We start from the raw sequence: 25,649 nt of genomic DNA on the forward strand, positions 1-25,649 counted from the left end.
GATTTTTTTTTTGTTGCAGTCAGTTGTTCAGGCTTATTAGGAAAAGAGGGAGTTGTCTAACAGCAGAGGAGAGTTTTGCTGAATGTTAAGTTTAGTACTGAGGGATGCAGCTCTCTTGGCTTTAGGATTAGTTGTCGAGGTGAGAACACTTTTGGCTGGGTGTTTCCTGTCACTGTAGGTATTACATCCCTGTGTGGGGCTGCTGGAGAGAACAACTCTAACTTCACTTTTCAGGCTCACAAGGTTCATCTTTGAGCTGTTAATTTGCCAAATTCCCACTACTTTTACTCAGTGGTCGGATACCACCGGTAGCCAAACTCCAGACCTATAACTCCAGGGTTGTCTGATCGGCGTCCTCCCGTTGGGTCCCGACGAGGAGGATGGAGACGAGCCCCATCCCGGTGTTGACGGTCCAAACCGCCCCCTTCGAAGACCAGCGGCCTGGTACCAACGGTCTGCGGAGGAAGACGGCGGTGTTCGAGGGCAAGAAGAACTATCTGCAGAACTACATCCAGAGCGTGTTGTCCTCCATCGACCTGCGGGACCGACAGGGCTGCACCATGGTGGTGGGCAGCGACGGTCGCTACTTCAGCCGCGCTGCCATCGAAGTGATAGTGCAGATGGCAGCTGCCAACGGGGTAAGAAGGGGAGGGAAGTCATGCATTTGTTTCACTACTCCACCATGTGGGGAAAAAAAACTTTTAAGATAAACTGTTTTTGTGTTCTCTTATCTCTCATTTTGATATGTTTATGATTAAGTGTAATTATTATAATGTCTTTTCACTGCATGGAAAATGTTACAAGTAACTATGTATGAAAGCAATTTGTGACTGGAAACTACTGACTGACTTGGAAATCAAACTCCAGGAGGTTAATTCAAAACGGATTTCACTTGCTTCACTGTAGGAGCAAAGATGAAATGATCTTGCCAAGAATGATTATGAAAGTTTTACCAATAAATCTAATCACATTTTAGATTCAGGATATTCATATGCCCTACACTCAGTGGCTTCCAACCTGGGTGTCGAGACCCCTACAAGGGGTCATAAGATGAATTTTAAGGGTCACAAATTGACTACCTGTGGAGGAAATGAGAAAAAACTAAATTCTTCCACACAAGATTTGTTTTCTTTTTCAAAGTTTTTATAGTCGTAATTCTCTCTTTTGAATGATGTATAGCTTTTCCTTTTAAGACTGGCTCTCATAATATCCAAATGAATGCTCACATCTCATAGACAACACCTTGTGATACAAGGAACCTCCTTTGTTCTAAGGGAACACATGCAAAAAGTGTTTGTAACCTAAACAAGATGCAGTGATTAGGTGACCTAACCTGTAATTTATAAGGCTACATCACATATTAGCATTTTACTTATTTGTATTTGGTGCATATATGTTCATAATTACAGTGCTGGCTGATCTACCACCTCAGCTCACGCAACATCTCCTGATACAAAGAGAAACTTGAGAGGTCCAGACTGTGTGAAAGCAATGATTCGTATGCAACACTGAAAAGTGACTGAACTCAAAGTGTCAGCAGCAGATAAATGAAAATAGGAAGACGGAGTGAGAGACACTGAGAGGAGGAAAATCCCCACAGCTCATTTAAAATGCTCGCTCTGAGGTCTTTGTGATTGGTTTGGACAGGTTCCAAAGGAAAAAATCTGAAGGGAATATAATTTGTTTTTGAGATCAGTCCGTTTTTCTGCTGGCCCAGCCAAATGTCCCTTGATGTCAGTCTTATCAGCGCTTCCATCCATCCTGCTCTATTTTCCTGCCTACGTATGCACCCCCCTTCCCACCCCCACCCCCACCTCACTGTTCCATCTGTCCTGAGCCAAACTGCTCGCTTTGGGGATCCCCTGTTATATGGCATCGAACCAAACGTCAGGATGGGGGCAAATGGTGCAGATAACCCATCCAGTATGTGTTCTATTCTTTTTACACTGGCCACTGAATAAAATCTAAACCTAGTGGGAAGTAACAGACTTCTTCTTACATGTTGTTAGATTATTACACACAGTGCTGTCCAGGCTAAATGCATTTTGATGAATAGACTTCTTAGGGTTTTCCTTCACTATCTCTCTCAGTCCTTTATATGTGCATGCAACATGCCGGATGTTCCTCATGGAGGATATGCGCTGACGTCAGGAGAATAAATTCCTCTCCAGTGAGGACACTTTTATTTAGTATAGCTGATATGCAGGGGTATTATGGGATGCTGGTGGTATTACCACTTTAAATGTAGCATGCAAATTATAAATGGAGAATGCAACTATGTTATGTAGACACCCTCTCAGGACAGATGATTTACTATTAAAAGCCAGCTGTTAGTTAGTCACCTGTGGAATGACAAGATGCTTTGGATCAGTGTCGCTTTCAGTCCAGGTCAGACATGGTCCTAGACATTTTTTCAGGTGAGGATAGAAAAAAATAATTCTGCCCTTTCATATTCACAAATAATTTGAGAAACATCCACTGCAGCCTCAAAAGAGAGTAAAGCCCTAAACCTTCAACTTATAAGGATGATTCAGGTATATAAGAAAGAAGTATTACAATAGTGACATCTTGGAAAGATGACAATGCTCTTCACTAATATCCTTGTTTTACAGATTGGTCGTCTGGTAATCGGCCACAATGGCCTCCTGTCCACCCCTGCTGTTTCCTGCATCATCAGGAAGATCAAGGCCATAGGTGGGATCATCCTCACAGCCAGTCACAACCCCGGAGGCCCGGGTGGAGACTTTGGAATTAAGTTCAATGTGGCAAATGGAGGTGAGAGAAGAGGCCTTATTCATTTGTTTTTTCAGGATGTTTGAAGTTTTATCAGTATCTGCAGAGTTAGGGATGTTTTTTATAGGAAACAAAAATTAATGTCAGTGTTAGTGAAGTTTTCCAATATTTATGTATGGCTTTATTTCGCTGGCAGGCCCGTCTCCGGACACAGTGATGGAGAGGATCTCTCAGGTGAGCCGGACACTTGAGGAGTACGCCATCTGCCCTGATCTCCGCATTGACCTTTCCAGGCTGGGAAGACAAGAATTTGACCTGGAGAACAAGTTCAAACCTTTCAGAGGTACAATTCACTTTCCATTTTGTTCTCTCTAGGCCAAGTCATGTGTGCTGGGTCAAAACTTGTCTGCTAGCATTGGGTTGGTGTGGGCCAAAATAGAGCACTACAGCACTAATATATTACAGTTAACAGTGGCTCGTTCTTCGGGACACCTCTAATAATAATTCATTATTTTGGCAATTGTTTGCAGAAACGCATACAAACTAATCTGTTCTCCTCTGTGTTTCCAGTGGAGATCGTAGACTCAGTTGAGGTTTATCTACAGCTGCTGCGAAACATCTTTGACTTTAACGCCATTAAAAGTCTCCTCACAGGATCAAATCAGCTTAAGATACACATAGATGCGATGAATGGAGGTGAGACAAATCATCATCCCCTCATGTAACCACTGAGCTGTTGTCATTAATAATTCTTTTATTATTGCTTCTTCTCTTCTCTTGTTACAGTCATGGGCCCCTATGTCCGTAGGATTCTTTGTGATGAGCTGGGGGCTCCTGCTAACTCTGCTGTCAACTGTGTCCCTCTGGAGGACTTTGGCGGCCGCCCTCCTGAGCCCAACCTGACTTACGCCACCTCTCTGGTAGATGCCATGAAAGGAGGCGACTTTGGCTTTGGAGCTGCCTTTGATGCAGATGGGGTAAGACATCTGCTATCTATGTGGTGCTTAAAACTGTTTCTTATAGCATTTTTAATGTTTACTGACAATGTTTAGAGTTTACCACACCATGAATAAATGAAATCAATAGCGGTCATACACGCTTGCCATAAATATGAACATGTTTATGTCATATTGCACATGCAAAAGCACATATTCTGTGGATGCTGGGAGAAGTTGCCAATATTTGTTGGTCTCATTTCTTTACAAACATTGATATGGTAGCCATTTATTTGTGTTTAAAAGATGCTTTTTACAATATTTACATACCACGTTACATCCTGTGTTATGATACATCACTCAGCAATTCATTCATTAACCCGTCCAAGTAACTTAGACTCCACCCATAGATACCAGAGAGGACCTTATTTATTTTCTCTTTGTTTTTATTTGTTCGTTGATAATAGGAAGAAAGGCAATGGGAGCTGAATAATACTGTATCCATGATTATCCAACACGCAGCTCACTTTTTCCACAATGTCATCCAATAGTCATTTCTACTGTATACACACTCACACACACATACTCACACTCACACACACACCCTTCATCCTTTGCTAAGTAAATTAGCTTAGCATCAGGAGAATTATGTCATATCTGTTCTGTTTCTCCCATAAGGATCGGTATCTTCACAGTCATTAGCACCAGTGGTTATAATCTTACTGGGTGAATGTTTCTTTTTTGTGGTCGCTGTTACATAATATTGTAACTGAAAAAAGTATTTCACAGTTCACTGTTATTTGTGGCTCATACTGTCCCGCATTTTATGACCGTTAGCTGAAGAGATTTGCAGGCACGGTGTATTGAACTTATAATTAGATTTATGTATAACTTTCTTTTAGAATTAGAATTAGTTAATAACAATATTCTTCAGTTACCAAGACAGTGTTGTTCTTATTGTCAAAAAAATCCCATGAAAAGAGCAAAACCAACAATGTGTTAGTGCGTCTCTTAATAGTTTCCAATTTTCCTATCCTGTCAGTGGAACTCAGGCTGTAGCCCATTAATTCCCACAGAGGATGTTAATGGATGTTAAACCAGTTACTAATATATTGTGTTGTTTTTTAAAACGGCTACGTAATTTCCTAAACATGCTGGCCACTGTAGTGGCTCAACAAGAGTAAAAAGTGAGGGACTATTTTCAGCTGCGGATTCATACACAGAGCAAGTGAGTATTTATGGCAGCATGTAGAATTGACTCAAAATAAACTACAGTGGCCATATCCATCGTAATGAAAGAGCATGTCACCCAGTGCAGTGGTGCTGTTCAGTGATGTGTTTTTAATAGTTTTCAGACAACAATAAAGGTCTATGGCACAGAGGGATAAGCTATATTAGGCTTCAGCTGTATAGACTGATAGTACTTGGTGAGAGGATCTATTCATTGGTAGTTTTTTTCTTTTTTGTAGGATTTGTTGACAAAAATAAAACTAAAATAAATTTAGTTTAATTGCAGTACTCCCTTCATATTATTACACTTAAAACTGTTTGTGTTGTTGTCAGGACCGGTACATGATCCTAGGAGAAAACGGCTTCTTTGTAAACCCGGCTGATTCAGTGGCTATCATGGCTGCCAACCTCTCTGCCATCCCCTACTTCAGACAGCATGGCGTCAAAGGCTTTGCCAGGAGTATGGCCACCAGCACCGCCCTTGACAGGTACAACACACACATACACACACAGTCAGTAAAACTAAGGGGTCTTGTTACACCAGCCTCAACCTCTCTCCGCGAACTCCTGCCACAGCCCGATCTCTGGAGAGGGATGACACTCTCAGATGAAGACTCACCCACTATGAATAAGACTATGAGATCACATACAGATACACACAGGCACGCATTTACTCACCGCCTATAAATATTGTCTGTTATGTAAGAGTAGAGCCGAGTAGAGGGTGCTGAGTGAGAGGATGTGATCACAGCTAAAGTCATCCCCATTAACATTGTTCCAGTAGGAGGGATCCCAGCATTGCACCCCACTGAGGCTTCAACAGAATGCTACTCAAGGGAAGCCTCCCATTAAATGTAATGAGGGAACCAGAAGAGATCAACTATAGTTAGTTCAGACTAAATACTGTACTCACCAAGTTAATCTGTGTTTGGGAAATTTTTAGTTTTCTCCATAAAATATCTCTTGGTTCCATAAAACCTATTCGATTCAAAATCTCTTGTGTAATAAATCACTGAATGCAAATATTAAATTAATTTTGTTTCTTAGCTCATAGATGTACAAGGGTTTCACCAGCCAACTCTAATAACTGTCTAAACAAACCCCTCTTGACCTCTTATCAGTATTTATTGATTTTTATTATAGCCTCACCTTGACCCTAATAATACAGGAAGTTGGCTGCATATCTGTCAGAGTGTGTGGTTGCCTGTTTCTATGGATGTGTATTTGTGTGTACAAACGTATGTGTCGCAGTGTGTTTGTATGTGTACAACTTTATCTTGTAAGAATTGTATTCATATGCAAATGCATTATATAAGTACATTTTGGAGGAATATATTGATGGTTTTCTTCAGTATACCAGGCAGAGCGTTTGTATTCTACATGAAATTTCACCCTGATTAAATTTACTTCATTGGGTGGCTACAGTTGGGCTACTAAAATTGTGTATTTAAAGCCACTATGTGTACAAAGTTTTAGAATATATCAAATTATTGTGATGGTTTACGTTTTTGTTTGTGGACACTATGCATGAGTATCCCTGATCCTTGGCGAAGAGAGCGTAGTGGTGGGTGTTGCTGGGAATTTTTTGATACTTCCAACAGGGGAGCCAAAGTAAAAAAAAAAAAAAAAAAAAAAAAAAAAAAAGTCTAATTCTACAAAGTGGCTTTGAAGTCAGAGAAAAAATGGGATCGTGGTTAAGTAACAAAAATGGTACCATTTCCTGTTTTGGTATTGAATACAAGGACATTCTGTACAGTATCTTGTTAATCCAGAATAGCAGGATATGAGTATGAACAGGATTGATAGGTTGACATATCCAATAAGTATCTATATGACAGTCTTTCCATGCGTGTGTTTGTGAGTGAGTGTGTGCGTTAGTATGTGTTAACATTGGCAGACATTAAGGAAATGACCTAACTGCCAATCCTGATCCCTCCGGGCTTCACAGCTACAAGGGAAAAGTGATGCTTAGATATGTGAAGTGGGCTGTTACATCACAGAATTATTGGTCATTTTTGTTAGTGTAGAGACTTGTACACATACACACAGACACACTTGGACACTGTTGTGTGTTGTTTGCGCTGCTCGTTGCCTGAAGCCGTGTCTTATGATGTTAAACCGGAATGATCACACTGAAAGAGCTGCTTGAGAGTTTTTGCGCACAGTGGCTCATGCACACACACACACACCACACCACACACACCACTGATTGAGACCTGAAACACAAATGTCACATGTCCCACTACAACCTTGAGCAGCACATACCCATTCACATGCACTTTGTGTATATAAAAAGGCCTTTTCATTAGTTACCACTAAATCTATCTCCTTCATCTCTCTATGTCTATCTCTCTAAGCATTTGCCTTTATTGTACTGATGATAGCATAAATTTAATTTCCTGGAAGCTCTTACATGGTTGTGCAATCTGCTGAGAAGTAGAATCACCTTACAATTTGATGTCTATTACTGATAATACCCAAACTACAGATAATATCATGCTCTGGGCTTTCTGAACAGCTTCGTCAGAAATAAATTGCATTATATAAGATTTCATTATTTATTTCCTGTTAAACCCAATTGCACCAGCATACTCTTGGGTATGTCGTCTTATGCAAAGCACAGTCTACCTCTTCTATGAGCACTTAGTGATAATTACTGACATTGTTGCAGGACAGGGTCACTTTGTTCAACTCTTAGCTTCATAACCACCACTTAAGTTCCTCACACAACACTGCTGTCTCTGGAGGCATAATGTACATATCTGCACGTCTTTGATAAATTCTAGGAAGTGCTGAAGTACTTAGTAGTGTGGTGCTGGACCCTGGAGCCGGCCCAAATGTCGGCCTTTTTAGGAGAGCGAGTGGCCCATGAGTGTGTGTCTGTATGCCGAGTGTTTACACTGAGCAACCCTCCCTGCTGTGTGTTTATGCGTAGTCAAGCAAACTTTGTTATAAAAGCCTTGATGAATGTGACGGTATATATATATATACACACACACACACACATACACACACACATATATATATGTATATAGAGAGAGAGAGATGGAGAGAGAAAATGACAGAGAAAAAGAGAGCTTATTTGTTTTTGGATGAGCAGAGGATGTTTTGCTGCGCAGGAAATTGATTTGGATTCAGACTGTCAGGAGGCCACCAGAGTTACAGGTGTTAAACCTTTCAGACTTTGGTGGACTCGGGTGTCTGTGCCTGGGTGTGTGTGGGTGCTTGTGCCTCCCTGTGCACATGCTGGTAAGCGAGTGCTGGTGCAAGGAGGGCGGGTGGGGTCAGAGGAAGAGTGAAGTGGGAGGGAGATTTTGGTAAAGGAAACATCTGCCTCTCCTTTAACCATTCCAGGGGATGGGAGGATGTAGGGAGAGGCTGAGCCACTGATGTGTTACCAGGATGAAGTCAGAGTTCTTATATTGAATCCTTGATTAGTGCAGCGAAGAATAAGAATCAAATGTTTAATGTGCTGTAGCTGAAATATTTGTTTTATTGTTTAAATGGCTGTTGTGCTGGTTACTAGGATGACTAAGGCAATCAGAAGACTGCATTGTCTCACATAGCTTCCAACGCTTTAGCCTTTGTAAGGCTCCTACCACTGGGTGTGCTTTTTATGGATTCATTTTCGTCCTATGTGCCTATTGGGTATTGTGGTATTTGTATTATGTTTTTCATAATGTTTTGCTGGAATGAGAAACCAAGAAATTATAAAGACAATAGTTTGGCACAGATATAAGAGGTTGCAACTCAAAAAGATGGTCAGCTTGGACTAATGTGACATCAGGGAGTCATTGTGCTATCACCAAGCAGTGGTTCCCAACCTTTGTCTGATGTGCCCCCACAGCCTTATCAGAAGAGTTCACGTACCCACTCATCAGCAAGACCAATCATGTTCAAAATGGGTTAAAAAATCATTTTTTCCTTACTTTTAGATATATATTTCTACTTCATTGCTTGCAAAGTTTTCACACACTTTTAATCACAACATATTACAAATGAGAGGTGTATCCTCTGCAGTCTGCCAGCTGTATTTTTTTTTTTTTTTTTAAAGAAGCACCCCCTGAGATACATGTATCCCAGGGATTCGCTAGAACTGGGATGTATCTCAAGCATTCGCTCTGTTGAACTCGATACCGTCCCAACGAGACCATACCACACCAGTTTTGGTTGGTCTGGACTTGTGTTCCCATGTAAAACTGCCAAAGTTGAGTTCATTTTGAAAAAAAAGAGAAATGCTCAAAAAACAGTCTAAGAAAAACTGTGAAATGCTGTCATCAGGCTCAAATGTTGTGTTATGCACCAGTATTTTGATAGGAGGCAAGATGCAGAAGGTAGCCAAGTTAAACATTTACCCAACAAGCACACTTTTACTCCTGATATAATATTAAATGGTAAATATATTTCTGACACAGATTTGGAAAAGCTCAGGAAACTGTTCTGAACTGATGTCAGGAAGGTACTATGATACTAATTCTGCAGAACAATGTAGGTAACAGCTATGACCATTTACAGAAATCATCTCAAGTTTATTTTCAAGTATTTTCAGTGTTGGCCACTCTGGCAACAATTTCAGTGTATTAAATTTCTGTGCTGTCCAGGGAAGGTGCCTGGTTCAGGTCAAGAAGAACTCACATTTCAAGCCCATGTAAAGCTCAAGCATGCTATGCTTTTTGTCTGAATGCCAGTGTAAAGCTTTCAAGTTCAGGCTGTGCTTTCTTCAGAGGGGGGAGGTGAGGAGTGAGGGCACTGGATGCTATGTTTGGTAAAATATCAAGCCAAGGCCAAAAGCTAACAATATTTCACTCCGCAGATGTGAGTCCTCATCGCTCACTGTACTCCTCAGTAATTACTGATGCATGAGGAAGATATACAGAGAGAGAAAGAAAACAAGGGAGATACTCGAGTAGTCTAGGCATGTGCATGTTTGTTGACTGTGAAGTCATATTATAAGTGTAGTGTGTAAGTTTGTTCAAAGGATGAGGATGATGGAGGGTAGATATATATATAGAAATCTCATAACTGGGCTCTTCATTGTATGGCGGCAAAGCATCCTTCTCTAACTCTCTTTAATTTCATTTCATCTTACAGGCAGGATAAGTGTTGCAGAAATTACTGTGATTCATGCATCCTTTAAAGACAGGATATTAAAGTGGAATCATTAACTGCTACAGTTCGACAATTACACTGATATGTTTTGAACAGCATTGTTGTATATGCAAATATGAATCATGTTATAAGTGGTTTCTCAATGTATCAATTGAGTGACTGAAGATTAACCATTTAAAATGATGTCATCTGTTGGCACACCTGAGCTTCCATGGTTACTCACTGTCAATCCTTATTATTGAAACTTCATAACAAAGATGTATTTTTATGCCTTATATGAATGTGCCAACACATTCACTCTTCACCCACATTCTGTCCTTTACTAGTGTGAGAAAATGGACATCGACAGACCATAGAGCTTTACAGTTGAGAGGTCACACCTACACACAAGGGGATTACAGCCCTAAACAAAAACCTTCCAAGTTCATTCTCTAGTCTCTGTCTCTAGTCATATTCTTGGGCCAACATTTTTCTGTTTTGGCAAAGCCTGTGGAGAGAGAGGCAGCATACATTGGATCTGTTTGTATATGCTTGTGTTTAATCATGCCTGTATATGCCAAATGTTTGTGTGTTTGGTTGAAATAAAAAAGGCCTCAATATTTCCTCTAAAGTAAAAGAGAATTCCAATATTGCATGACTGACACCTAAATTTGATACCCTGTGATGTCTTCTATTGCCAAGATGTTTTTCTATTTTTCTATTCTATTTTGTTTGAAGAATATCATGTCATATGTGTAAGTGCAGTAGAGACAAGGCTGAACCTGCTTGTTTGTTTGAGCTTTGTCCAACTGCAATGTTTATTCTGTTATGTTAAAGCTCAGCCATTAGACTAGACAGACAGAGATTCTCCGTATTCTTACACTGTTAACAGCAACCTTGTCTGAACATTTTTGCAACATTGTTTGAAAACACAGCCCTGGTAGGGTCAGTTTCAATGCTTGTGTTGGCCGTGGACGTGCCATTTTAAAGCGTCAAAAGCTCATCAGAAAGCCAGAGTTTCTGTTTTGTTTTAGGAATGCCAGGCTTTCCGCTCCAGCTCATGCTTCCCCAGAGCGGAATAAAGCTGGTTTACTCTTATTTGGTAATTTATCCCATCCTCGTGTAAACAACTGCACTGGGCACTGTGTGGGGTTTATTTATGCGCACAATGATTGCGTAGATGTGTGTACCACCACTTAAAAACTTTGATTCCCACTCACATCCACATATTTTGCACTCTGAATTTCCCACTGCATCCCACAGTAAAGGCATTTGAGATTGACATTTCTACGTGTTTGTTTCTTTGGGAGCAACAACTGTTTTGTTGGGCTGAATATTTTGCCCACCAGTTCTTAGTGAAGTCCTGGAGATTGTGTTTACATTTTGTGCCGGTTACTGAGGAGGAGGGGATGATGTGGTTAGGGAGTGATCTGTGGAAAATAAGAAGGACACTGGGTAACTAAACATCTCTGCAAGCAGGATTTGGATGGTAACTTTTATTATAAAATATCAAAGCCCCCCTCTATAGGTACCATCTGTTGCACAAGCCTGTGAGGCTTGACGGATTTTCTCACGGAGGGTTTGTTTAATCATTTGAAACACATTGTCAAAATTTGAGGACCTAATGACTCTAATGATATAATAATTATTTTTGTAAGCACTCAGCAACTACACCTCCCATAGTTAGGATTTTAGAAGTAGTGAGGTCATGTGTTCTTCCAGTGGAATCCCACCCCCTTTTTTGACTGACTGCCAAAACATTCATAATACACAATAGTCTAAATGCTGTTTCAGTGTTTCAAAGTCTGGTGGGGAAATACAAAATATTACTATTATTCTGTATAATATTAAAATATTAATAGTAAATATTACTATTATTATGTCTCAAAACAGATTTAAACCTGAATTAACTGATTGTTTGGCCACTGCAGGAGTAAGTAGAAAAAGGTGTAACCACAACTCTGACATCTCCTTTTACTTTGATTATTGTGGACTTGTTGGAACACCCAACTGATATGCAGCAATATCAGCATATTTTTGGAGTTATTTTGGCCACCCAATGAATGTATGGTGACCTGTTTAGCTGCTAAATCAGCTACTGAGTTTCTGCTAGGCAGGTTGTGTGCCGTTTGCTGAGAACAGCTGCTTGCTGCTGGAAACTACGGTATGAGAGTACTGTATGCTGTAAAAGCCAAAGTAAGAAGATCTGCAGAAACACTCCATAGAGCTGAGGGGAACTGCAGAGTCGGTGATTGTTCCCTGTGGGTTCAATACCATGAGCAACTCCTTTCACATACAATTGGTCATTTGATCTATTGTTATTATAAAAATACTGATATAGCACCTCGAAAAATTCTGGCTCTAAACAGCATCTTGTCAGCTTTAATAAACTCACCATGTGCATGTTATTATGGAATGTAAACTCTTCCACATGTAATTAAAACCTTCAGTTTCCAGAAACTAAACTGAGGACATGACCTCAGTGTCCTTAACAATAGCTGCAACCTTGCCCATGAGGCTTTGACACTGTGCCAGTGGCTGACTCAAATGTTATTACTGAATGTAAATCGACATGGTTATTATAATGTTTAGTTTAGAGTATGGACAGAAAATCCCATGACCATGTTTTAGTTAATGCAAGTGGAACACAGGCTAGCAAAACAAGGGGGTGAGGCTTTGGCTCTATGTCAAAGTACTCAGTGCCAAGATCTGATTATTTTTAATTACTACTGATTTTGTTTGTTATGTAATATTGTATTTTTTTATGTTATTTCCATTTTTGTCCAGATGTGTCAACACTTTTCTAAAGATGAACCCTTTTATAATAATGTTACTGTAATTCCATCATATCCAGCCTGACATTTCTGTAAATTTGCACTTAAAAGTTTTATTAGATCTTTCTCTTTGCTCTTTTCCCCTCGAGTCTATTTCTTTGCACTCCCTCTCCTCCCACATACAGCGCTGTCGGCACCTTTATCCCTCTTCAGGAGCCCAACATACACATGTATTCATGTACATACGCACACATGTACACCCCCTCTCCTCCTCTCCTTATGTAAGTACGTGGCTCCAGCTCAAAGCAAACATCAGCTAAAAGGTTAACTCACTTTGTTCTCGCTGCTTTCACCTTATTAAATTATTGGATGAGCTGTTGGCAGACCGCTCTTGTCATACAGCATTTGGTTTGCTTTATTTCAAAGGTCAGAGGATTGTTTGTAAGCTTATGTCTATATCAGAACTGGGAAAAGGCTGGTGTTAGATATTAGAGATAAATACAGTGTGTGTTTGTGAGCCTTAAGTAGACAAACACTGTCTCCAGCTTTGTTTTTATTTCCCTCTTTTTCTCTGTCTGTTTGTAGGGTAGCCAAAGCCATGAAACTGGCGCTGTACGAGACTCCCACAGGCTGGAGGTACTTTGGGAACCTGATGGATTCTGGCCGTTGTTCCCTCTGTGGGGAGGAGAGCTTTGGGACAGGTATGATTTAGCACACTCACTCACAATTCAAACAACAAAGCCCTCCACCCATAAAGGCAGATTTATGAATGCTGAAAACCTCAGTACAGAAATGCATCCAGTAAATACAGAGACAGGGCAGCAGTAGCCTGTTTGCAGTGTGGGTAAAGGGACACTGATTCGAGCTCTTGGACCAGCTTGGAAAATGTGAGTGGGCGTGTGACTGAGAAATCCCCTCCCCTCAGCAGCAACTGTTGTCGAGGTGCCTGCAAACAAGGCCATCACTAGAGGACTGGACTAGCCAGCTGCTGCTAACTAAATATGCAGCAGGGACTTGCTGAAACATTAAAACAGCAACTGATTCCAGTCAACTTTTACTTGAAATTAAACGGAAATTGCAGTTTATTGATATTGGTTATGACATTGTTCTCACCAAGGTTATTTCAGAGATCTGGGAACACAGCACCATCACTACAGTGAAGTCCAATGGGGCAAGGAACACAAGGTCAAACAGGTTGTAACTGAGTTTTCAGATTGGTTCCATTGGTAGGTTTGTTTGAGGCACTGTGAGACAATGAGATAAAATCCAGAAAGCCTATTTTGAAAAGCAGATCCACGGGTTTGAAAAATACTGCACAGCGGTTTATTCTGCACAGTAGTGTAAATAAAGACAGGATTTTACAACTCTGGAAAGTTATTTAGGTGGAATCCCTCAGGAATGTTTGTGAAACTTTGATTGGCGGCGCCTGATGGTGCTGCATTGCTTTGCAGCAAAAGTTGAGCCAGATTAAACTTTTTGCTCTAAGAGCGTGAACCCTTTGTTTTTTTTTTTTGTTTTTTTTTTTTTGTTTGTTTGTTTTTTTGATATGGCGCATATGTGTGTCCGAAAACAGATTAAAGAAGCCAACAGTCTAGCCAGATTTTCTAAATCAATTAATTGATTGAGTGCCAAGTCGAGTCAGTTTAATTTATATAGCCTAAAATCACACCTTTATCACCTTTATCATCTTGCTCCATCTGACTTCTTTTTAGTGATTTGCTGCTTTCCCAGATCTCCATAATTAACATGATGAGTACAGTGTTATTATTACAGATAAGAATGATGGCCAAAACTATAAAAATAACACCAGTGTTTATGAAATCATAATTTCCCTTTAAAGGTGAAAAAAGTACTCACAGTTTCCCTATTCCCTTCTCCTCTACACACTCACCAGCCTGTTCCAGTTCCAGAGTTGTAAGCAGTGCATCCTGACTGCCTGTAGCTGCAGTCAGAGTCGCGTAATAGATGTGAGGGCTTGACCCTGACTGCATGTGTAAATAATCCCCATTCTTCTGCTATAAAAGGAGACAGGGGCTCCCTGAATCACTGCAACATGCAGACAGGCCTCCAGTGGCAATTGTTTCTATGAATGCAAACACAGGCACATACACACACAGTCAAAAAATATAAACAATACACACATTTGCCCTTGCCCTCCCTCTTCATCTGTTTATCCTTGCTACCCTTCCCACTGCCTCCTTAACATTTCCTCATCTCACTGAATCATTATTTTTATTGGAGAGGATATCTTTGAGCTTTGAGAGAGAGGGAACAAGGGGAGGAAAAGCTCAAAGCAAGAAGAAAAATGTTAGTGAGTGTGAACAGGAGGGAAGACGAAAGAAGTTTGTAGGAAAGAGAGGAGAAGGAGTTGGGTGAGTCCAAATATGAGAAGTATTGACGAGGAGGAGAGAAATGAAAGAAGCAGAGACGAGGAGAGCACAGAGGACTATGGGAGCTTACTCGTTGTCTAGCCATGTAAGGCCAAAAGCTCAGAGAGCACCCTGAGTAGTAAATCATCAGAGCTGCACACCACTCCTGCTCTTCACTAACTCCATACACTGATTCAAACACACACAGCATGAATTATTTGCATGTGTTAATTTTCCTAATTCTGTCAAACTTTGCTATACAAGTTTTGGTTTTACGCTATATTCTGCTGCTTCGCAAATTGATAAAGCCATCATCAGAATTCAAAAGTCATTGTACACAAAATACAGTTCAATTTAACTGAATTTTAAAATAAAACAGTAGTTAGCACCATATAAAAAAATTATGTGAGAAGTATTTCTGCTCATCATTGTATGTATAATATTTCTTCCCCGCAATGAGCCTAAAATATTAAAATCCGTGTCCCTCAAAACATCGGTAGAAAGGAGAGGTTGTCTGGTTGTGCTTTGGAGGTATAATAATTAGATTTGTAGGTGACCCTCTATTTCTGTGTCATAGAGTAAGACGGACAGTGAAATAGGGATTAAATTATCTGTCTGACAACTGTCAGTTTACTAGCAGCTGTACAAAGCTATAGCTGGACACAGGGCTAGGAAGTGTTTGTTGGTTAAAAGAATAATACAGACTTATATATACTTGAAAAGAGAAATAATATCTTAATGTTTTCTTATAAAATATATGTAGATATATCTTAAAATAAAGTGATAGCAAACAGCTCAGTCCATTTTCCACTTCAAGCTCCTGCTGGGAAACATAACTAACATATTCGTCCAGCTAAAATGTCAGAGTGTCCTCTTAACAGATACCTTTACTGTGCAGCTGTCTTTGAGAACAGACTGATAGCTCCCCAATGATAAAGGGTGTGATCTACCCCTCTGTTTGTGCTTATATGTGTGAATGTTTTTGGGTGGGGAGTGGGGGATGTGATTTGTATGGGGGTGTTTGGTACATCTCCAAGCCCAAACACTCCCTCTGGCCTTCTGCAGCACACAATGTAGTTGAATACTAGGCCAAAATTAACAACCATTTTACATTTGCATGCTATAAGTGTGTCAACAAATATGCTACGAATCCAACACTGTTATTGAAGGGCCCTTAAGCATGGCACTGCAACCAGAAGATGGTTAGCTTAGCTTAGCATGAAGACTAGAAATAGAGGGTAACAGCTAGCCTGGCAATGTCCAAAGATAAAAAAAATATCCACCAACTAGCACCTCTAAAGCTCACTATCACATTATGTCTTGTTTGTTTTACAGTACATTATATGCTATACAATTTATTGGTTAGGAGGAGTGACATAGTTGCCTCCCGTTGTTTCCAGTCTTAGTGCTGAGCTAAGCTAAAGGGTAGCCGACCATTTCCTCCTAATTCCTAAAAACGTAATTTTTGTGTGTCTTGCGTAACACCAGAGTTAAATAAAGCATGTGGCAGAGTTGTGTCATGGTAGTATGTTATCTCTCATCACCTCAGTTCAATTCCACAATGTCTGAGAAGTTTGTCAAGTGTTGTGATATTTTGTGGTTTTCTTTCTCCTCTAGGTTCAGACCACATTCGTGAGAAAGATGGCCTATGGTCAGTGCTGGTGTGGTTGTCCATCATGGCAGCCAGGAAACAGGGAGTGGAGCAGATTGTCAGAGAGCACTGGGCCAAGTTTGGACGTAACTACTTCTGCAGGTAATCCATGAAATAATCTGTCAGAAAATAGAGCTGTGCTTTCATAATGCATTCATTCAGTGTTCTGTTTTTCTTGTTTTAATCATGGAGCAACTTTCCTTGTTTGAATCATTATATCTTGAATTTATGTAAATCTACTGCCTATGGTTGCCTTCATGATTCCCTTTTCCCAAAAGTCTCAATCCCTTGTGTCCCCGCCAAGGCCAAATATGTCTCCCAGGCCTTCACCTTCATCCATTTCTCCTCCGATCTTCCTCACTGGTTGTCACTTGTTCTTATTTTAACCTCTCCCCTGTGAGAGTCAGAGATAGTTACTGCAGTCAGTGTTCCCACTGACAGTTGCTGCAGCTTTTCATGTTCCCACAGAGAGCTTTTCTAAACTGATGCACATTTCCCACCACACATAGATGGAAAGGGCATACAGGACAGGCCAAGTACCAGATGACAAAAACACAAACATCTGTCATCATTTTGAGAAAAATCAACTAATCACCCTGATAAATGTTTTCTCTCGTAGCCATTTTAAGTACCATCGTAATACCATGAACTGGCACCAGTGGCTTTGTTGATGAGAACATTAAACCTAAAAATGTATTAGAGAAAAGATTGGAAAATGTCCTTAATTCAGTAAAAGTACAATGGGCCAGTAAGCAAGACTTTGAAAAAGTAATTTTATCTCTGACAAAGTGTGTCCTTATTACGTCCTTATTGTTCGTATGTGCGTGTTTATTTGTGCACCTTGTGATTGTCAGGTTTGACTATGAAGGTCTGGATCCGCGTGCAGCCTTTTACTTGATGAGGGATCTGGAAGCAGTAATCTCAGACAAAGCATTCACCAGCCAGAAGTTTGCTGTAGGAGACCACATATACAGCGTGGAGAAGGCTGACAACTTTGAGTACATCGACCCCGTGGATGGAACAGTGGCCCGAAACCAGGTCAGTCTGGGAAGAACATGGAGAAGGATTGTAAAAGCAGGATGTTGCATGACAGAGTTAGACAAGTAGTAATGAGTAGGGAGGACAGAGCAGTATTTTAAGGTTGTTCTGACTGGATATACCAGACTGGTATCGGCAAGAATACTGTCCTTATTCAGTTAATGAGGTATCCACATTAAATACACTTTCTTTGTCAATGTTGTGTAAAAAAGAAAATCTGTGTCTTTTATTCAGTAATGGTGGCCACCAATTTTTAACTCAACAACAATCCATCACCTCTTATTAGCTTACAAAAGATTCCAGTGAGTTTCATGCAGCAAGGTGTACAGATTTTAAATTGAGAAAAGCACTGGTATCAGATCAGTCGAAATTGGTGCTGGAAGAGAAAAAGCTGACTTAGTCTTTAAGTCATCCCTGCAGTATTTTCATAATATTGTGAACACTTGAGAAGGAAATCTGACAGAAATATTTATCAAATAATTCAAACTTTGATATATGGACTTCAGATTTACTTTAAACTGCTTGCATTTGAAATGTAAAACAAGTGTGGCACACAGTAGTAACATACTAATGTTGGGGTATACATGCTTCCCCTGAGAGGAAGCTCTCAAAGCTTACTATATACACACTCACATTAACATTCAAGTGGCAAATACCACTAGAAATTAGATTTTTTTTTAAAGAACTAAGCTGAAAAATCACTAGGATGTTATCAGTATCAGCTGATTTTTGGACCATTCTCTGTAAACCCTAGAGATGATTGTACAGGAAAATCCCAATAGATGAGCAGTTTCTGAAATACTCAGACCAGCCCGTCTGACACCAACAACCATGCCACATTCAAAGTAATTTAAATCACCTTTCTTCCCCATTCTAATACTCGATTTTGAGCGTCAGCAGGTTGTCTTGACCATGACTACATACCTAAATGAATTGAGTTGCTGCCATGTGATTGGCTGATTAGATATTTGCACTAATGAGCAGTTGAACAGGTGTACCTAATAAGGTGGCTGGTCAGGGTATGTTGGCCAATAATAATAAATTACAGTACAGAAATGCTTCATATTTTATTCATATCACATTAAATACACAGTATGCAATTTATTAGGTGCACCTTGCTAAAACTAATGCAATCTGATACAACAGTCCAGACCTACAGCAGCTGGACCAGTCAGAGATTTTGCACACACCCCAGACCTGCAGTAATTTAGGTCAAACATTAAATTGAGCTGGACTAGAAAGTGTGACCCAAAAGCTGGTACATGTTGCATCAAGTCTGCCTGAAGACATCTTACACTCAGCATCACACAGTCTCTCTCCATCTTGCTCCCTTTCGTACACATGCACTCATTCATCAGCCTCTCGCAAGCCAGACCACCCACTGAGCCTCAGTGTTGTCTCATCAGAGAGGTTCCATGTTTGGACATGACAGTCTATCTTCCATTTTAAACCATAAACATATGCAGACAAACACACATTACATACAGCACGTAGCCCACTGATAACTCCCTCAGTCACTATAACCTCCATGTCCCGCACCCTCCCTCCTCCTCAATCTCTGTGAAGTTTACCCAGCTGACTCCCTCTGTTCTGCCCAGAAATGTGTGGAAACTCATTCGTGGCGTCAACACTTCTCAGCCTATGCCCCACCTAATACCACACAAACACACGCACACACCCATTGTGCATTTTGTTGCGGATGTCAGTTGTCCATGTGAATAAGTGTGAACACATGTGTGCTTGCATGACCTACACGTGTTCACACTTGTGTCTACCAGCAACTTTGTCCATCAACTTCACCTTACATACAGTATCTTAACAGCATAAAAGAAGGGTGACGTCTCTCGCTGTCCCACTGTGAATACTCCACCATGTTACCATGGATACAGCAGCTCTACAGTTAGTTAGTCAGTTGCCCCAAAATGTGATTTAACCTCACTGGTAAATCCTCAGTCGCCCCAGTGTGTGTTATTACAGCACACATTCCTCTCAGGACAGAATTATATCAGCTGTCGTCTCACTTGCAGTCTCTCCACTGCAAGTGTGTTTGAAGGGGGGGAAAAGTTGGCACATAGACACACACACACACACACATAGACACAAGACAAAGTACAGGGGATTTACACAGCAGCGGCATGGCAGCCTTTTGTAGTTGGCTACTGAATTCATTCTGCATTGTTTGCATATCTTAGGAAGATAGATGGTGGATAGATGTATAGATAAACAGATAAAAAGCATACCTAAATGTAGATGCTGCATGCATACTCTGGAAACAGTGTGTTTTTTTTTTCAGCTGTGGTTATTTTGAGTAGCCTGTTGAAGAAACTTAAAAATTATTTTGATCATTTACAGTCCATAGCTTGTAGAAAGTGAATATCTGTTTTGATAGGTGCCTGTTTCTGTCAATATGAATTGATTTTCATTTTAATAAAAATGCAATTCAAGGGTAGCTTAACCACACCAAATCACTTTAATCGTGCTAGAGTCAGAGGCTAAGATGGTAATTACTGTTACTAAGCTAATCTAAGATAGCTACCCTTAGCAAGAGTTTAGCTTGGGGGTTTCCTGGATGATGAGTGGATTAATTTAGTTATTAACTGAATTAGAAAAAGTAATTTTCATTTACAGGTAACAGCTAGGGAAAATTAACAAGTAAATTTACTTTTACCTAAGGCTAGCCCTGGTTATCTCACCAGGTAGCATTCCTGCTTTAGCAAAGTTAGCTTGCTTGCTAGCTTAGCTGTCTGTGGCAAAGCCAGAAATAAATCAGTCAAGCTACCGTGGCTTAGTTTTCAGAGAAAACATATATATTACAAAGACGTAGTAATATTCATATAGTAAAACAGATTTAGGTCTTAATTCGGTTTTGATTTAAAATGTGGTTACAGAGATGCCTTTAACAGACACACAGACAGACATACTGTGGCTGGTATGCGATCCACTCAGGGCCTCTAAGCCTTGCAGCAGACATTGTTTTTAACAGGCATTAGTCAGCCTCCTGATAATCGCTACTCTATTGTTGGAGATGAGCTGCCACACTCACAGATAGAAAGACAGACAGCCAGGCGGACGGACATCTCTCATTATCACTGTCTCTCCTCACCCGGACTCTGACACGTTATCCTCCCTTGCCAAAGTCAGATTAGGAGGAAGGCGAGTGGTCCAGAGCAACTTTCCTTTTAGTGCCATGGTCTGTAAACAATGTAGCTGAGTCACAGTTTGAAGAGGTCAGCGGCTATTAGACAGAGATGGGATTACTGTTGTGCTTCGGTGCTGCACCCACTTCATTTTTCCCTCCCAGGATAGTCCATAAAACTCTTCTGTACAGTTCTTATAAGAAACTACACATCATCTGTCAATATCAAGACATGCAGTATATATGTTGGTGATGAACTTAAATATTTTGACAGCACTACTTTGGACAGTTACAGCAGAGTCAGTGAAGATAATCACATGATCCTGTAAAAAAGTATCTAGGGTGTGTTTTATGAAAACCATTGGGACTTTTCCAATTCATGCTCCTTGTGTATGTTTTTTTCCTCAAAACATATTGCTGTCTTTTCCCCTGAGCTTGTCTTTTGCTCTAATGGGATAAGGAAAGAGGCGCTGTGGAATTTAGGACAGATAAGAGTCATCGCACATTCATTAGTCAAAGAGTCTTATCTTCCTTACGTCAGCCAGCGAATGCTGCTGTTGGTTACCCCCAATGCAATAATATCCTGTTTTTCCTGAAAATGTTGAGGTTGAGTTCAAAGAGTTGACAGTAGAGGTTGTGGAGGCACTTAAAATATGATGTTTTACTCCAGTTTGGTGTGAAATTGCCAGAATCTTAACTGTGGAAATACAATCGCAATGAGCCCCTGAAATAAATGGTCAAGTGTCACCATTGAAATGAACACTTACTTAAGTATAACACTTAAGTACTGGTGTGGTAATGACCTTTACATAACTTCATCGACAGTACTGCTGTGGGTGCAAGCATGCTGTAATGTATGCAGTAAGGCAATCTATACACACAATGTTAGTGTCACCTAGTGGATGTTTGCCATTACTGCACATTAAAGAACTGATCTCTGAAAATTATTTTCTTGCTGACTCCATGACCATCTTTTTCCTGTTTTATTTGTCAGTATCACCAATTAGCATATTTGGACAAAAATGAATAATTTATTTTATAAGAGTAGCTAAACGATACTTGCAAAACAATATTAACTGTCATATATTTAAAGATGTATAATGTATGATGAAGCTTATCATGGGTTATTTTGGATGTGCTATGTAGTTGTAAATTTATTTTATAGTGCCAATAAGATTATTCAGTTGATTGTGTCAGAATATTTTCATTCCAATATGTTAGTCATTTTGATAACATAGCAAGCAATTAAAGGCATTTGTCATTATTTTAGGAATACATCAGTGAATTAAAAACACACACACACACACACACACACACACACACACACACACACACACAAATAGTTAAATTGATCATGAAATTGCTGTTTTGTATGTTTGTAGGGTTTAAGGATCATCTTCAATGATGCGTCCCGCCTGGTGTTTCGGATGAGCGGGAGTGGCGGAGGGATGGGTGCCACCATCCGCATTTACGCTGAGAGCTTTGAGAGAGACCCTGAGAGACACAACAGAGAGACACAGGTATAGAGAGGGTGTGATGGTGTATTTAAGTCTTCCTCTGTGAGTCTGTGTCTGTGAGTGACTAAAGTATGTTATCACACAACCACTCATCCAAAATGAATCATGTAATATGCAGTATTCTTACAGTTTTGTCATCCTAAAAACAATACTACCAAAGCTATATATAAGCTGATATCAGACAATAGCAGATGTTATGCCTCATGACGAGACTCTGCATATGTGCATGTGCATAATAAATGCAAATGGACACACCATCCTTCGGTTGATGGGTAACATTTCAGTAAACATGTCAGTAAATTTAAAAATACACAAATGAAGACTCCCACATGCAACCAATCATCTCCACCGTTTTTGTTTAGTGGTCATAGTTTTGGCATAAAGTTGCCTTTTCCCTCTTATGTCCTTAAGACAGAAGTGTCATGCTATTACTTTCCATTATCAGGACGTAAGAGTTTTGATCAAGTGTTTTGATCCTCAGGTGACACTATTGAAGTTGTTTGACCTGTAGACTTTGGAGTGATTAATAGGAACATTACCTTCTTATGTGGTTATGAATGTTGGGACAACTAGTGTACTTTAACCAAACCCGGGGGCTATAAAGCTGTAGTCATGATGTCTAGACAACCTCATTTATGTTTGGCCACCTAACTGTTGTTCAGTTAGGTGGCTTCATCAAACACCATGTGCTTTTACTAAAAGAAATTATCGCCTTTATTGCCAATATTTTATCAAAGTTGTATTCCAGCATTACTAATACTTATTAGACATAATTTACGCTTAACTTAGAAGGAAGAATATGGATATTAAGGGACAGCAAAATGATACTATAACTCTAATTTATATATAATGATTTAACATCAAAGTAACATCACAAAGTTAAGGATTAGATCTCCAGTGTCTAGCCTATGAATTTATTAAGTATTGACAATAACAGACTATAAGATAGCAGCATTCCTCGGGCTGAACTATTGATATTGAATATAAAACCAAAAACATTTTATCTGCTATATTTCAAGTAGTATGACTGTTAACGTTGTCATTTTATTTCCCCTGTCCCCATTGTGCGACCTACATTGAACCCTTGAACAATCTATCATTTATATTAGATCATAAATTAAATTCCTAATCATTCTGGCCCTTACCCGACTCACATAAATCACCAGAGGGGACATACATGATTAGCCAACATGCTTATTAGGCTAGATTAAAGTACTTCAAATGCTTTTATATATACACACCACACAGTGTGTTTTTTAGGGTTAGAGTCTACAGTCTAAATTACATCATAAAATTTCACACCATATTTGTGTGTGTATGCTTAAGCTATGTAATGTGTATTGGTGTTCAGTGTTGTATTCAATCACACAACCCAACACAATGAAGGGTTAAAAATAACACCATAACACAAAACTCCTGAGTCAAGTCATGTAGTTCTTAAGCAATGTTAGTGACATGTCCAGTGCACAGCAAAAACATGTGCATACTGTACATGCTGTGCAGTATAAACATCCTGTTACTTGTTCTTAGTCTTCATTCATTCTTCAGGTTTTGTGTATTTTATTTCAAAACATGTTTTAAATGTTTTACAATATTTTGCCGCGTCTGATCTAGTTTAAACACTGGTTTATCATGGTGCCACTCAGTGTTTCCTCACAGCTAATTTCTTTATTGCACCCACGTGTTCCCACTGTAGAAACTTTATGAATGAATTACCTGTAACAAGTAACAAGAACTGGCTGACAAACTAGGCTAATGCCTCTTTAAAATCCTCCTGACATCCAGGATGACATAAGTCCAACTTATTTATTGGCTCTGGAATCTGTTTAACTATCTGTATATCTGCATCACGTATTCAGGCCCCAAATGCACATGATATCTACCATACAGTATACGTGCTGCCTTGCACAACACAACAAAGACGGGGTCGATGTCTGCTCAAAGAGCTGCTCATCAACAATTGATCAGTGCTCTCATAGCCATAGTCTCATAGAGAAATTGTTTTTTAGCTGGGCTAGGGCTGCTTATAATACAGTATAGTGTTGGAATGTTATGTCCACATAATGTAAGATGAATTTAACACTGCCTGCATTAGTCATAATACCCAAAAGCACCTTCAAAGTCCAAACTTCCCTCTCCTGCTTGATTCAAAACATCAGCAGTGATTGTTGAATTATCACTGCTCAAAATGTTTCTGTATGTTTCTCAATGTCAGGTGGTGCTGGGTCCTCTCATTGCCATCGCGCTGAAGCTCTCCAACATCCATGAGAGGACGGGTCGCCGTGGCCCTAATGTCATCACATGAGCAAGCAGGAAAACATAAACACACACACATGCGCACTCATCTAGCTGCTCACGCAGACAAAAACCCCTTCAAAACTTTTCTGTCCTTTTTAACATGCCTTCCCTTCAGTTAGCTTCTGTTTCCTTTTCTCTTTTACATGACGACTAAACAGAGGGTGCTTACTGCAAGAGTTTATCTCTTAAAAACAAAATTAATGTTGAACACTGTTATCTCAGCTGTTTATTGACCACTATCGTCTGTTAAGTAGTGTCTAAACCAGTGAGGCTATTTAATTATCTCTAGAGATAAATAATGAAAAATGCATAAACAGCAAACAAGCAATCAATGTATCAATGTGCATTAAAGTGACATTAAATGTTTGTGCCTTGCTTTTATCAAGACTTATTGACTGAGGGAGCCTTTTAAGAAGTTGTCCATTTTTTAATTCACGCTGTTTTTGTATAACAGTGCTGTGTTCACTTTTCATATTGCTTGTACCTATCCTCTCATATAAAATTTGTCACAGTGTTTTGTTTTTTTCAACCATTGCAGGCAGAAGTAATAATAATTTTGTCAAAGTGTAAAATAAAACCGCATCACTGATATAATATAGTGAGGTGAATTACAATGTTTGATATAAAATGAAGTTAAAGCCTCTATGAAGAAGTGGGGAGTAGTCACACTCATTTTTACTGCCTAAGGATAGGGTATTCAACATGTAAAATAGCAGTGCCTTAGCAAGACAAGGAATAAGGAAGAAAAAGATATTCTACAATGATTTTTTTCTTTAATTTGTCAGTTTAGGCCTTTGGGAATGCTGCATAACCATATTTGAATATTCTTTTTTTAAAAATCCAAATAAACCTTTTTTTTGTGTGAGAGCCTGCCTTTCTT

The 25,649-nt window shown here is 39.7% G+C and overlaps 1 protein-coding gene across 1 annotated transcript; it reads left to right on the forward strand.

Moving 5' to 3' along the window:
* On the forward strand, positions 1-25,636 carry pgm5 (phosphoglucomutase 5). The gene is made up of 11 exons (XM_018669608.2): positions 1-638; positions 2,613-2,775; positions 2,930-3,076; positions 3,304-3,429; positions 3,520-3,710; positions 5,232-5,386; positions 13,346-13,461; positions 16,747-16,882; positions 17,635-17,818; positions 22,337-22,474; positions 24,687-25,636. Exons 1-11 carry the CDS (start codon positions 381-383, stop codon positions 24,774-24,776), a joined length of 1,704 nt encoding a protein of 567 aa, XP_018525124.1. The 5' UTR covers positions 1-380; the 3' UTR covers positions 24,777-25,636.
* The last annotated feature ends 13 nt before the right edge of the window (positions 25,637-25,649 follow it).

Source organism: Lates calcarifer, linkage group LG13 (genome assembly GCF_001640805.2).
Source record: "Lates calcarifer isolate ASB-BC8 linkage group LG13, TLL_Latcal_v3, whole genome shotgun sequence".
In the NCBI taxonomy this organism is placed as follows: Eukaryota; Metazoa; Chordata; class Actinopteri; family Centropomidae; genus Lates; species Lates calcarifer.